General features: G+C 39.6%; 1 protein-coding gene across 1 annotated transcript; it reads right to left on the reverse strand.

Moving 5' to 3' along the window:
• Window positions 1–9,958: 9,958 nt before the first annotated feature.
• LOC112169138 lies at window positions 9,959–12,623 on the reverse strand. Its single transcript, XM_024306116.2, has 3 exons — window positions 12,582–12,623; window positions 10,654–11,873; window positions 9,959–10,406 (listed from the first exon to the last, which is right to left on the reverse strand). Exons 2-3 carry the CDS (start codon window positions 11,734–11,736, stop codon window positions 10,227–10,229), a joined length of 1,263 nt encoding a protein of 420 aa, XP_024161884.1. The 5' UTR covers window positions 11,737–11,873; window positions 12,582–12,623; the 3' UTR covers window positions 9,959–10,226.
• Between the last annotated feature and the right edge of the window lie 294 nt (window positions 12,624–12,917).

Here is a 12,917-nt window from a genome sequence, read left to right on the forward strand (position 1 = left end):
AGCACTTCACATTAAACCCTTAATGGAATTCTGTGGTAAAGAGATCACAAATGCGATGTTTATTGAGAAAACTCTCTCTACCTTCCCCGTCTCTGCATTGATGGTTACAAAAAACTATCGAATCGATGTTATTGCAAGACGGATCACAAGGTTTCATGAGCTCATTAGAGCTATGAATGTCGCTGAAAAGCATGACAACATCCTTGTGAAGAACTATAATTCGAGATCCATGGGAACATAGCATATTCCGGAATCCAATTATAGTCGCGCCCCAAAGAGAGGGCGCCAAGAGCGAAACTCAAATCTTAGGGACACATTTGGACGTTCTTGACCATATAATCGCTCTACTAGGGAAGGTAACCGCCAAAATAGGCGAACACGGAACCGAAGATGTCAACGTGGAAAGAGAGAGGGAGGCAACGCCTCTGGCCATGTTGGTGGCACCACCAACACTAAGAGTCATCTAAATGACGCTTTCAAAGCGCCTCAGTCAATGGAGTTTGAGTAAAGAGATGTATGTTCTCGATGTGGAGTGTCTGATAATTGGGCACACATTTGTAGAGCTCGTGAAGAACTTGTCACCTCCTACAAAGCATATTGTGAAGCAAGATAAGCTCACTATGTGGAAGTGTGGAACAAGAAGATCAAGAAGATGATCTAGAGTGAAGGGTTGAAGACTACAAATCTAGCTGGGATCAATAGATCGCCAATTCTGTTTGAGTCTTTATTTTTCCAAGAGATGTAATAGGCAATTGCCATATACTTTGTAGTAAATGCCAATGGTTTAGTTTTTTTTCAAAGTAGGCTCACCCAAAGTAAGTGTGATGTCTAAGAAGGTTCTGAGATTAGTGGTACTTAAGCGAGCCTTGCCCCACCAACATCTCTTTACTCACCTGGTCATATTTATTTTGGAATTACCGAAAGAAGTTAGACGACTACCATTGTTTTGCATTAGCTAGCATTTTGGATTAGATTTTCTTTAGTCAAAGAGACAATGATGTAACTCTGTTGGCTTATGAATAAAAATTTGGAGTTCTTTTCATTATGACTCCATTTTGATTCTGAGCATACTTCTTTGTGACTACGATGGCTAGGCCATCAGTATTAATTCAAGGACAGGGAATAGCCAAAGTTCCCCTTGCCAAATGGTACCTTGATTACTGTCACAGAAACTCTGTACGCTCCTAGGGCAAATCACACCTATCAATAACCAAAGAATTCCATGCGAAAACGCATGTAGAGAACGTAAAGGTGTTTCTTTGCAATACCTATAATGATTGCTAACAAAAGCACATTTTAGAGAAGTTTATGTGTCTCTCTAGTGGACTCTATGTCACTATTCGAGCTATTAAATCCAATAAAGTTATGAGAGAAGGTCTCTTGGATTTAGACACATATTGGTTTTGTCACGACAGGATAGGTCATTCTGGTCACGATATGATGATCTGTCTACTAAAGACTTCACATGGACATTCTATCTCTCGAGCGAAATGAAGCATGAATCAAAAGTTGATTTCTAGACTAAATGTGACCGACACTGCTGCTAGGGCATCGCCTAAGTCCACCACCAGCCTAATCCCTATCCATGACACCATGGATAGATTCCATCATAGTGATGCCGCCCCAGGTGATGCTGCAATCACCAACTTGCTTCAAATAGCGTTTCAGACACTCAGGCCCAACCAAAATCCTCATTGGTTGTTTTAAAGCCTCTCGCTCATTTTACAAAGCCCGTTCTTTAGGGAAATTAGGACTGAGACCGTCCTATGCAAAGGATATGAAAATACTCATTATGTTCTTACATAGAATCCGTGGGGATTCTGTGGACTAGTTCAACCAACTTGCGAACGTTTAAATATCTCATGATGTTGGTTGACACGCAAACACGCTAGTCACGTCACGTGTTGTGCCATTGTCCACTTATAATGGTGCTTATGCTAGACTCCTAGCACATATCATATGACAACGGGCTCACTCCCCGAATTATCCTATTTAGTCAATTGGATTTGACTATGCTAGTGAGTTTACATCGAAGACTTTCGATGGTTATTGCATTGGGATTGATGTTGGACATCATATTCTCATGTACACACCCAAATGGTCTCATGGAAACTACTACGATGGTCGTCAGGTTATTGGTAATGCACACCAACCTCCTTATATTCGCTTGGGGTGATGTAATATCGCATGCAGCTATGTTAATTCGTCTACCACCCACCGCTACTCAATCTACCTCTGCGTTACAGCTAGTAACTGGGTACAAGTATCGTACTTACGCATATTTGAGTGTGCCACTTATACCACAGAGCTTTATGACAGTGATAGGAACATTTTTATGCAACATTTTAATAATTATTTCCTCATATTTTTTTAATTATTTCCTTAAATAAATACATTTTAAATTCAGTTTCTATTTTCTAGGTACATTGGAATAAATGGCAAGGAAATGAGCTGAAATGAAGAAATGGAGTTTTCCTGGTCCAACTAGGAATCCCAGTCAACACAGGAATCTTGATGAGGCTAGAAAACCTGAAGGCATTAGGAGACCACATGGCTTGAAAACGACGTGGGAGATATTATGGAAGATTAAATCTGATTTTTGCATGGGAAATGATGGAGATAATGTGAAAAGCAAGGAGATTACGTTGAGAAAATCTTGGGAGAGTTTCATGGGATTGTGCAACAAGAAAAGGCTCAAAACAAGTCCAGATTCATTTCTTAATTTCCTCAAGATATGTTGGCTGAAATTAGAGAATAAAATCTGCAATTTTAATGTGAAAATCAAGAGAAAATCAAGGGGAGGATGCTAAGGATAAAGCTATGGAGAGATTTAAGGGAGAAAATGTCCAAAATGAGTCCGGATACATTGTCTAGGTTCATGCCTAGATATTTGGCCGAAAATTAAGAGAAAAATCAGATAAAATCTTGGGAAATCAGCAATAATATATTTGGAAAGATTATGAAATTATTTTGGAGCTTTTTGATTGGTTGAGTGACATGGCAGAGCTGACGTGGCATTAATTCATTGGTTGGAGCTGTGTGGTGCAACCAGAAAATTCCTTAGAAATTAAATTCATGAAGCCTTGCCTTCCCCTATATATAGCCTCTTCTCTAGACGTTTTGGAAACACACCAACAGACACACCATCACACCACAACACACCTCTCTTCCTCAGTAAATAAACATCAGAAAAATTCTCTCCATTCTCTAGTCTTCAGAAGCTCTGCGTCTCAACCAAGGAGGAGAAGAAGTCATGCAATACATCAAGATTTTATCCGCCATCCACCCTTGGGTCGTCCCTAGAAGATTGCTTGCTTTCAAGGATCTTCGAGTTCTTCGTCTCAAGGCCATGTCATCCATCTTTCACGGTGTATTTCATACTTTCTTTTGTTTTCCTTTGTTTGATTCGTAGAGTTATGAATTCTAGTTAACATGACGTTAAGGGCAAAGTTTAAAGCCCGTTTATATGTTTTGAAATAAAATTGTGATTTTTATATGTTGATTTATACGTTGCTTATGTGAGATTGCTTGATTGATTTTGGATTATAGAAAACTTTTGTATGTATGTGTTCTTTGGTGGCCAACTTAGGATATATGCATGTAATTGGAGCTAGATTTAAGTAGTAAAGGCTTTGGACAAAAGTCGAAATCAATTAAGGAGGATTGCAAATAGGTGAACTTATTCATAACTAGGTTGTGCACTTTGGTTGACATCCTTTCTTTGTTCTTAATGCGTTGAATATATTCTTGATTAGCTAGCTTTCTAGACTATGATTGCATGTTCAATAGGATTGATTTAGGGGCTTTCACTTAGATTAATTATTCAAGGAAAGTAAAAAATGGGAAATCGTTTGCTTTCTAACGTTTCACATGGTCAACTTCTTTCTCATGACATAGAAGATCAACTATAGGAATTGTGATTGGATTTCATTCATATGGATGTGGTTTTGATCTTTGTTCCTCGCGTTCCACCCTTGTATATGTGTTTTTATATTTTCGTTATTTTATTTATTTTAATTTTCAAAACTCTAATTCTTAAACCCCCCCCCCCCTTTTATTTCATTATTTGTATATATTCTTTTTGTAAATTAGAACGATCCCTATTTACCATATACTAACGATGACATTTTCATGGTTAAATTATGCGCTTGCTTTTAGCGTATCAGATAGGTCCTTACAGACGAATGGGCAACTAAGTTGGATTTAAGACTCCAACAATCGTCCGCCACTTAATGCCCTTGCCAGGCGATCTCACTACCGTTAGATTTGCGGGTTGTCACGTTGATGAGACAGTCTTCCCGTCGTTAAGGGGAGATAAGCACACGGATGTTCAGTAGGAACAACATGAATTGTCGTGGCCTGTTCCCACTATGTCGCATCTCGATCCCTGTTAAAGTGACGAGATCACACAAATATGCTGCAAACATGTCTACAAGGAAGGACGTCCCTACGAGGGGACGTAGCGCCACCCTACATGGAGGTAGGCATGGTGCCAAAGTCATAGAGAGTGGCACTTTGGCGTTACAGGCCATGGCCCTAGCTAGGATGCGTGGGAGCCCCGTGGGTTCGAAGGATTCTATGGCACATTCCAATCCTTTGATCATCAAGACTCAAAAATCCGTCTCATGAGAATCTTCCAGATTATGGTTATCATTGGGGGACGCCTCAACGTTAGAACCTATTCCTAAGAATATAGAGCTCTATAAAAATTACACTAGTGTACATGAGATGTGGGATAAAAACTCCATCATAATTGATGATGTGGTCGCGCATGAGTTTGTTGAGTTCGATGATATCGAACCACACTCCGTTGATGAATAAATGCCAACGTAGAGAAATTTGGCCTAAATGGAAAGATGCGATCCAGGTGAAGTTGGATTCTCTAACGAAGAGGAGGGTTTTTTGAGCCAATGACGCCAACACCTCCTAACATAAAACATGTTGACTAATGAGTCTTCGTTAGAAAGCGTAGTGAGAAAAAGAGATGGTAATCTCACCTTATGGCACAAGGCTTCTCATAAAACTCCTTGGAATCGACTACGATGAGACATATTCTCTCATAATGGATGTCATTGCACTCCACTACCCTGTCAGTTTGGTAGTTTTTGAATAACTGATCATGCAACTTACAAATGTGGTCACTACGTAGCTCTATGGGGATCTAGATACGGAATATATATGAAGGTTCATGGTGAACTTCATTTACCCAAGTCAAGTGGCTCTAGACCACGAAGCGCGTTTGCAATATGTTTGAAACACTCACTAAAATGACTACTTGATTGGGAAGGGATATGTCCCCGCGTTTCCAAACAAGTTTCGGATTCTATCGCGGTTCATGTTGGACATAATCTTCACTGGAAGCCCTTAAAGAGTTAAGGGAAACCGCTGAACACTTGAAATCCGAGTTTAAGATGAAGGATTTTGGGAGAACACGATTATGTCTCGGTTTGGAACTTGAGCATCGTGTTGATAGATGCTTAGGCATTTTGACAAGGTCAAAACAACTGCAAGCACCCCATGATCGTTTGTAATCTTGATCCTAAAAAGGATCCTCTTCGTTCAAAGGATGATGACGAAGATGTGCTAGAGGCAAGAGTGTCTTACTTGAGTACAATAGGCGCATTATTGTACTTAGTTCAATGCACAGGACCGCACATCTCATTTGCAGTGAACTTGTTAGCAAGATATAGCTTTGCGCCAACGCGACGCCATTGGATTGGTGTAAAAGATATCTTTCGGTACTTGAGATGTACAATTGATATGGGCTTGTTATATCCCTACAAAGAGATGATGGATTCGGACCCATCACACACCAGGATCGCTGCCAACACTGGCCTGCGCCCTCTATCCCCATCCCAAAACGACATGTGTTTTCGAAGGTTTTGCTGATATTGGGTATCTCTCTTACCTATACAAAGGTCGGTTAAGTGTTCACTATGGATAAAGACCGTGATATCTTGGAGGTCTACAGAAATAGACCGCTATATCTTCGAACCATGCAAAGATTATTGCTCTTCACGAAATGGCTCGTGAATGTTTATAGATTGGATCCATGATTACGCATGTTCGAACTATTGTGGTTTGAAGTCTACCACATATGAGCCTACGAGCATTTAGGATAATGCTGCTTATTTTGAACGAATGAAGTAAGGTTACATTAAAATCGACAACACCAAGCATAATCAGCAACAACAGACTCTCCTCAAGATCAAACTGAACTAGGTTCAATCTGAGGACAGTATGGCAGACTTTCGAGAAACATGTTGGTAGCATCGTTTGTGGAAGTTATCCTAACTCCAATGACCGTAGTCATCAGGGGGAGATGCATACATCAGGGGAGGTGTCTACATGTATGGTCTCGAAATGTGAATGGTGTGTTGTGCTCTTTTTCCCCTTCGACAGAGGTTTGTCCCCTTGGGTTTTAATTACTAGGCAAGATTTTTTGCCAGGCAACGAGAGAAGTACCGCGTTCGGGCTACACAAGGGTTCAAGTAAATCCTTATTTGTGTGTCTTACCCAAACTCTAGGTTACTTGACCTAATGGTAATAGGGTTTAATTAGAAGAATCTAGAGATTATTTCTTTGTATGATTCAGACTCTATACATTGTAATCCTCTATATAAAAAGGTCCCTATTATCAATGAGAATACACAACGATTTTCTCTCAATTTCTTGTTTCCCTAAAACAAAAATAAAATAAAATCATATGTGCCTTCTTTTTCTATAACAATTAGTTCTGTGAGTCGAACTCACGGCATGTCACTTACAAAGAAATTTATGCTACTAAGCAATCATTTGCGCCCTTTTAAGTCTTTAATTCTTTAATTACAATAATACCATGCCAAAAGGCATAAAAAAGAAAATAAACAATATGAAAGGAAAAGATGCAAAAGTTGCATCTGAAATACAAAGAATTAAAAATACAAGAGCAGCAACGTTGAAATGCAACTCTGATTTTACACTACGGATTGCAGCCGTGTAGTGAATTGAGTAGTCGGTGGTTTGACTACCCATCGAACTCCAACGCACAATTTGACAAAAATCAACTTGGCGCCGGAATGAAGGCACTCTCCCACCTAAAGATCGAAGCTGGCCAAGGGTGTCAAAACATGGCTATGTTAGCAGACGATCTTTTATGAACAAATACCATAGAATTGGGTCCTGAATCCAATATCAGTAAAGCATAGGAGCCACAATCCAATCTAGCAAATCATAAAAAGCCCACCAAAGATAGTGGGCCACAAACCAAACCCAACTTCCACCCGGATCCCAGATCCGGATCCTGCTACCGACGAACAGGGTACCAGCGGCGTCACACTTGGCCCCATGACTTTCAGTAAAAGAAGCTGCCTTACTGGTACAACCATCGCCTACTGCCAAGTCGCCGTCGTCGTTGCCCCAAAAAGCCGGGTCCCAAACCCGGATCCGTTTGCACAACTAACGCCGATCACTGAACCTCGAAGCCCACGACCAGCCCCACCGCGAATCGAGCTGCCTGCATAATCCCTTACTGCCAGACCGCCTGCAAATACCTGTAGATTCATAACTAGAGGTAAGCAAACCAGCCAAGAGAGGTTCAATTGTTGTCAAACCACCGAAACCATTGTGGGAACAAGGAATCCAATCCATTACACTTGGATCCCACAAGCCCCAAACGGTTCCACCGCCCTCAACCACCTCCCAATCCCGCCTAATCTCTGCCACCCGACCCAAATCGGAAACGCCGTCGTCACAAATCGCACCACCACCACGATCAGCCTCACATCAACACCAGCAACCGACAGACACCATTCCATCCACCATAGCATAACCTCCATCAACACCCTTCCACCCCAACAACGGACATGACAAATCACCAGCCCTGTGAGAGGAACCAAAAAGAAGAAAAACAGGCCAAGACCTGTAGATTTATCCATGGAATGGATAAGGTATAGAGCTACATCCGCTAGGGACGACGGCTCACAAACCCTAGCAAAGCTAGGTCTGCTCATACTCCTTTCTTTAATTTTACTAGTTATGCTTAAATTTTACCTACTTCGTCAATTTGTTCATGAGTAATTAACTTAGCAATCCACTTTAGTTAGTTTTTTGCATTCACATGGTCAGCCAAGAAATATACCACTACATGATCAAGGCTCAGACTTGGTCAAAGACCTCATTTGGTTTGCAAATTTAAGAGCTTGGGAAAATAAATTCTTTTCTTTTTTGTGTTTGATAAGCACAAGGATAGGAATAAATTTCCCGAAAGAAGAAAAAAAGTGAGGAAAAGTGAATCCTCCAACGACCCCACGGGGATTTATTTTTTCTCTAGTTCTTTGCATTAATAACTTATTTCCATTACGTATCAAATACAAATTTTCTAGCAATTTCCCAACAAGTTTTCAAGTGTTTCCAACACCGAACATGGGTATCTTAGTTTCCGGCCTATTCTATACAAAAGACAAAGGAGAATCATTCATTTCTGTAAACCGATCGAACGAGGTTTGAGATGGACCCATTAGCAATTCATGGAGAAATTGACGAACTATAATTAAGTGATGGCAATAATTAATCAAATTGAAGAATATAAGGACAAATGTGATCAACTTGAAATGAGATCGTCCGCTATATATGGTCTTCTGGCCATTTCCAAGACTTTCTTATAGTACACTTCCCCTTCACAAACAGAGGCACAGATGTAGGGGTGGGCTGAGGTGTGCTGCAGCACACCCCAACATTTTGGGGGGAAAAAAATTATTATATATATATATATGTGTGTATGATTAAGATATGTTGTAGTCTGCAAATAACAAGTAGACAACTAGACAAAGAAAACTTTTCTCCTCTTTCTCTCATCTTTTTCAGTTTTCTGTCTCCTCCTCTCTCTACCCGGTTTTGCATTTCTCATACTCAACTCTCACTTCTCTAATTCTCTTTGCACATCATTATTATAGGGGTCGGTCTCTCTTCTTTCCTGCACTCATTCTCATTCTCTCAACCTTGCGAAGGTATTACGCTTTAACTTCTCTTCTATAATGAAATTTTTGATGAAATTAGAATGTAATTTATGTTAGAATTTGAGTAATTCATGTTAGAATTTGAGTATTTATTGATTTCTTGATGTAAGTAATTAAATCTATTGATCCCTAAAAATTTAGCCCATCTCAAATTTAATTCCTGATTCCGTGCCTGTTCACAAATCCCTCAAGATCGTCTGCTATGGTTTTCAGGGCATTTCCACTCATCATCAATGTAGACGTCGTGGATAATCAAGGTATACTAATAGCCACGTGGCTCTTCCCATTACTTGGGCACTAAAGCAGTATATTACAAATGTTAATGACAAAAATGTTAGTCGGGTGAAAGTTGAGATGTAATGGCTTTTTTTAATTTTTATGGAACCAAATTTCACTCCATACCCGGGAAGGTTTCTATATATTCAGTTCCTCAATATTCGTATACAATTTATTTATGATTTAGATGAGAATGGCCGGTAGATTTTGAAACTCCATGCTAACTAAAATTTAGATCCATTTTTATATAACATAAAACATTAGAAGACAAAGAAAACGAAAAACAAAAAATCACGGGGCGTTAAGATTGCATCTCTGTATGTATTAATTCCATCAAGATGGCTCAAACAGTCTTAAAGAGAGTAGCCCCTATTCGTTTTATCCTCTCTCTTAAGAAAGGCACTCTCAAGTCTTGAGTCCTAACTGTGCCCCATAGAAGTATACTCAAATCCACCAAAGCCGGTGTGTTTTTCTTGTTGACCAAAATAGCGTAGTATAATGAATGTCATGGGGTGATTGAAAACCCTAATCACAAAGCAATTAGGGGCAGCAATAGCAGAGTAAATAAGCAAGCACGGGCAACCATACTCACCGTTAACAAAATAGCTGTGATTAACCCATTCAGGCTAACCGTTTCAAAGAAGTGGCCATGGTGATCACATAGGAAAGGACTGTCAGTGAATCAACTTGGTTCTCTCCTTGACAAAATAAGCGTTGAATATGGATATACATATTGAACTCCCCAGTATATCTCTTACCTAAAAATTGGTCAAGCTGCACAGCATTACCTCTGAAACTACAATAATTTCAGGCCAATTAGAAGGTACAAAATACAACTAAACAAGAACTCTCGTTTGCCAACAAATTAGCGTATGAAGATGGCACAACTCATCTTAGATTTCTGTAGAGACGCCAACTAGATTTCTATTCTTCAGTCATATAAGGTACTCCATTCTATACTAACTGTGCAAATACCATCTCCTCTGCATTAGGAGCCATCCAAAGCAAGGACTCCTCCAGGTCAGAAATATCAGACTCCTCTGTCGGAGGGTTAGACATTATGAGGTCAAGACGATTGGTACTGGGCAATGGTGGATAGCACGCTGATTTGAAATTGTCAGGAAAGATGATAGCCTAGTACCGTGAAAAGTAAAGAAGTTAAAACAAAAAAATTAGCACAATAGAATGATTCATTGAAGCAAGAATTTGGAATATATATAACACCATGCACAGATCACATTAAAAATGCTTGTCACACAACTAATCGTGCAAAATTACAAGGCCAATTAACCCGAATCTCATGCATAGATACAGTTCTACACAATCCACATGCCTGTCTTATGATATATACATAAACAAATATATATGGACATAGGTATACCTTAAAGTCGCGCATAACAAGGATTATATTTTTGGAGCAGAATGCTTTAAGAAAGTCACAGAAAGTAGCAAAATGTTTCCAGGACCAGTTAGAGTTGGAAAATTCTTCTTCCTCAAGTGTGATGCTGGCCAACCATAAGTTTGGAGCATTGACAGAAACTTTGGCTGTCAGATGAGCATGGATATCAAGGTGATGTAAACTTGGAGTATTAACTGTAGCATTCAAATGATCTTGGCATCCAAATAATCCAAAGTAGGTCAGGTACTGAGCACGGATTTTGATATAATTCAAGTTGATAGTATCATTTAAGGTTATACTCTGAAGGAGAGGAAACTTTGAAACAAATGTAAAAGACTCAAGATTTGTAGCTTTATCAACTTCAATCTGCTCAGCATCACAATTCTTGACTTCTAAGGATCTGAGACTGGAACTTGAAACATGGAGCACCGGGGTGTCAAAGGAACATGATGTTAATGACAAGTACTCCACAGCAGGGCACCCCAAAACTAAGTAGAAGAGAGCCTTGTCATCAAAATGCACGGTCTTGAGGGACAAAGTTTTCAAAGAGGGACACAAAGGCTCAGTCTCAGCACTGTCAATTTCCTTAATCCTCAGATATTCCAAATTCAGAGTAGTCAAATTTTTTGCATTCATGAGCACCATGCAGGATAAGCAATAGCAGCATTCAAGCTCCTGATGTTTACTTCTGAGGCTTATGTCCAATTCCTTGACATGTCTCTCAAGTGAATTACTCAACACCTTACGTATGATAGCATCTTCATCTCCAAATAAGTACCTCATGTGAAGAGTCAATTTATCTAAGAGTGGTTGCTGCTCGTCTTTCTTACGGAATGCCAAGTACCTGGCCAAGATGTTGATAAATTTTGCATGTTTGTCGTTGGCATCATCATCATCATGTGGCAGCTCCCCCTCTTTAAAATCTAACACTCGGAGTGCAGACCATATACCTTCATATTGCTTGGAAAGAGAACTCATGCGAATGGCAGGTTTAGTGGGAAGTAGAAGGATGATTTGATGCATAACAAGGTCAGGTAAGTCAGGTGGTAATGTGCTATCAGCCATAGTGTTTTCGTAATGATATTCCTCGACTTTGTCTTCCTTTGAGTGTGTAATACGTGCAATTTTATTTGCTACATGTGTGTGTGAATAACACTGGAAGAGTAGAGATCTAGAAATGCTGGAATGGAGAAATACAAAACCTGGTTTAGAAGAAAAGGTGAAATCAGTCGCAACCATTCAGATGCTGACGAAAAGAGTTTTAGATAGTCTAGAAGAAAAACAAAAATGTATACAAAGAAACTGCTATGAAGGTATGAATACAAATACGAATTAAGCTATAATACTTTTCGACTTTTTAGTAGCCCCTAAAACCCCCAAATTACGAAATCAGTATAGTATTGTGTCAATTCAGTACCACAAAAGTAACCAAGAATTCATGTCCATCGAAATAATTCTAGTAGCTATAGCAGCAGGAACCCTAAAACCCCCAAATTACCAAATCACTTCCGCAATCATGAAGTATTAGTTAGACATCTGAGAAACAAGGAGGAAGGAAATTCCTCTTAAATTAACCCACAGTCAGTCGATCACCACCTAACAAGAAAATAAGGCTTTAACAAAAAAAAAAAAAGGTCTACAAGCATTACATAACCACCAGAATCAAAATCACGAGCACAGAAACCGTAGCTAAACTCCAAAACGGAAAATCGAACAGTACTGAATCAAAATTGAACACAAAATCGAACGGCGACATAGATATAAGAATGCACAATAGACAAATGGAAAGAAGAAATAGCAGAGAGTCATATAGAAGAGGGAGAGAGAGAAGAAGAAGAACGGGGGAGGAGAGAGAGACACACACACAGAGAGGGAAGAAATGAGAAGGAGAGAGAAAGAGAGGCGCTCACCAGAGAGAGAGAGCAGCAGTGGAGAGAGAGAGTGGAGTGAAAACGAAGAAGAATGGGGAACTGGGGTTTCTAATTAACAAGGAGACGATCTATCACCAACACGACGTCGTGGGGAGGAGACGCGGGAATATATTTTCTTTCCTGTTTTTATTTAGGGAGATTAATAACTGAATTATGACGTGTTCGACACTTTAGTCACTCAACTTTTGAATATGTCACCTTGGTCACTCAACTTAAACATCGTCGGTCACATTAACTAAATTTACAATGACAAGCTGTTAAATTAAGGCTAATTTTGTCTAATTACTTTTTCTTTTTTTTAAAGAGATTCGATGC

This window comes from Rosa chinensis, chromosome 6, assembly GCF_002994745.2.
Source record: "Rosa chinensis cultivar Old Blush chromosome 6, RchiOBHm-V2, whole genome shotgun sequence".
Classification (NCBI taxonomy): Eukaryota; Viridiplantae; Streptophyta; class Magnoliopsida; order Rosales; family Rosaceae; genus Rosa; species Rosa chinensis.

Excerpts from the sequence above, each read along its gene's own strand:
- LOC112169138 (XM_024306116.2), bottom strand. The coding sequence starts at position 11,736 with ATGGCTGATAGCACATTACCACCTGACTTACCTGACCTTGTTATGCAT. Across the intron at positions 10,407-10,653 it reads TTGTTATGCGCGACTTTAAG|GCTATCATCTTTCCTGACAA; the intron begins GTATACCTATGT and ends TCACGGTACTAG.